Genomic DNA, 1,705 nt, shown 5'->3' on the forward strand with positions numbered 1-1,705 from the left:
GCAGGTGGTGTGGTTCTCTGGTCCCTGAACTCTGGTCTCCAGCCTCCTGAAGCACCACCACGGCTCCACCCAGTCTGGGGGCCTACCAAAGAGACAAATAACTCCCTCATACTCTCTCCCCATCTTCCAGCTCTACCCCATCTTCCAGCTCTACAAATGAATCCTTTGCGCTTCCCTCTCCTCACTCCCTTTCGTGTGTGTCTGTGCACATACCTGGGGTAGTGTGTGTGCGTCACTGCAGAGCGCCAATGGACTGCAGCATCCCCTCCAATTTCCCACTCTCATCCAGCTCTGCCACTTCACTGCACCCTCCCACATATTCCTCACCGATAAACACCCGTGGGACCTACAAACACACACACACAGCAAAATGTCATTAAGAATCGCAAAAGCAGAACCAGCATTTCTTAGCCCATGTAAAGTTCTTCATGAGATGCGGAATCCTCATAATGTCCATCAACTGGCCAGCATTAACAAAAAATGACCCTTAGGAGGACTAGAACAAATTGTTTGATGATCGCTGCCCTATTCATTGTTGATGGGATATGTAACAGACTGAAATCAATATATCAAATTACTGTGTAATGTATCCATGCAAGCATGACAATTCACTTGAGGACAGGTGAATGTGAAGCTGTGCATGAGCAAAATGCTACCTTCCTTACGGATTCAGAATTCAGTGATGACGGCTAGTGAAATGAATATGAATAGTTTATGAGCTTCAAGCCAATCAACGTTCATGGATTGCGTTGTCATTGAGATGGCTGATCAAAACACAAACAAAAAAATAAAAACATGTACAATATTCGTTTGCTTATTGTTGGAACGACAATACAAATGACATTGCAAAAAAATGAGACGTCGAGTTATTACGCTCGTCGTGAACCCCGAAAAGCACTTCTCAAAAAGCTTAAATTGAGCGACATCTATATTTGAACTCGCGCGCAACTGTCTAGATACAAATTTGCATGCAGTATTGCACCCACAACAACAAATGAATAAGGTATTGAAATACTGGCAAGACTCGAATAAGAAACTCACCGTCCGAGCCCCAGTTATCTCCAAAAAGTAGTCCTGTAAACTGCTCATATCTCTCCGTCCTGTGATGTCAAAAAATTCTAAATGCCCAGCTTTGAATGTATACTTTGACAAGATCTCTTTAGCCGTCACGCAATACGGGCACAATGGTTTTAGAAATATTGTAACTCTGTCTACCCTAAGTTTAGTTTCCACAAATTCCTGTGCCATTCTGACGTTGGTTAAAAGACAACAAATAATGTCTTGGAAATGTTATATGAAACGCTCGGGCAAACTATTGATCAGTCAACTTCGGTATAGCGTCAAAAAAAAGGTGTGTTTATATAACGAAGGATATCCCACTTACTAAAGCTGCAGTATGGTATTATTTTTGATACCCTGTCATTTTTTCCAATTAGAACACTGAAATAGCAATTTTGTTATCCGATTTTTTGGGGGGCAGTGTAAAAAAACAACAACAACAGATCATTCAACCACATCTAATGTAGGCAGCTGCAGTCATAAGGCTTCACTATCCCTACAGATTGATTTACTTCCCATTTACATGTTAGGCGTGTACAGTACCAGTCAAAAGTTTGGACCAACCTACTCATTCAAGGGTTTTTCTTAGGCTAGCTTTTTCAAACAGAAATTTGCATCCTGTAGTACTAACTCAAAAAAGTTCTGG

General features: G+C 41.6%; 1 protein-coding gene across 1 annotated transcript; it reads right to left on the reverse strand.

The window, feature by feature from the left end:
- Nucleotides 1–221: 221 nt before the first annotated feature.
- glrx (glutaredoxin (thioltransferase)) lies at nucleotides 222–1,248 on the reverse strand. Its single transcript, XM_039015308.1, has 2 exons — nucleotides 1,042–1,248; nucleotides 222–346 (listed from the first exon to the last, which is right to left on the reverse strand). Exons 1-2 carry the CDS (start codon nucleotides 1,246–1,248, stop codon nucleotides 233–235), a joined length of 321 nt encoding a protein of 106 aa, XP_038871236.1. The 3' UTR covers nucleotides 222–232.
- Nucleotides 1,249–1,705: the final 457 nt, after the last annotated feature.

Source organism: Salvelinus namaycush, chromosome 20 (genome assembly GCF_016432855.1).
Source record: "Salvelinus namaycush isolate Seneca chromosome 20, SaNama_1.0, whole genome shotgun sequence".
Classification (NCBI taxonomy): domain Eukaryota; kingdom Metazoa; phylum Chordata; class Actinopteri; order Salmoniformes; family Salmonidae; genus Salvelinus; species Salvelinus namaycush.

What these genes read in the sequence shown, in the direction of transcription:
- glrx (XM_039015308.1), bottom strand. Translation starts at nt 1,248, where the DNA reads ATGGCACAGGAATTTGTGGAAACTAAACTTAGGGTAGACAGAGTTACA. An exon ending in AGATAACTGGGGCTCGGACG is followed by an intron (nt 347 to 1,041) that starts GTGAGTTTCTTA and finishes GTGTGTTTGTAG; the next exon opens with GTCCCACGGGTGTTTATCGG.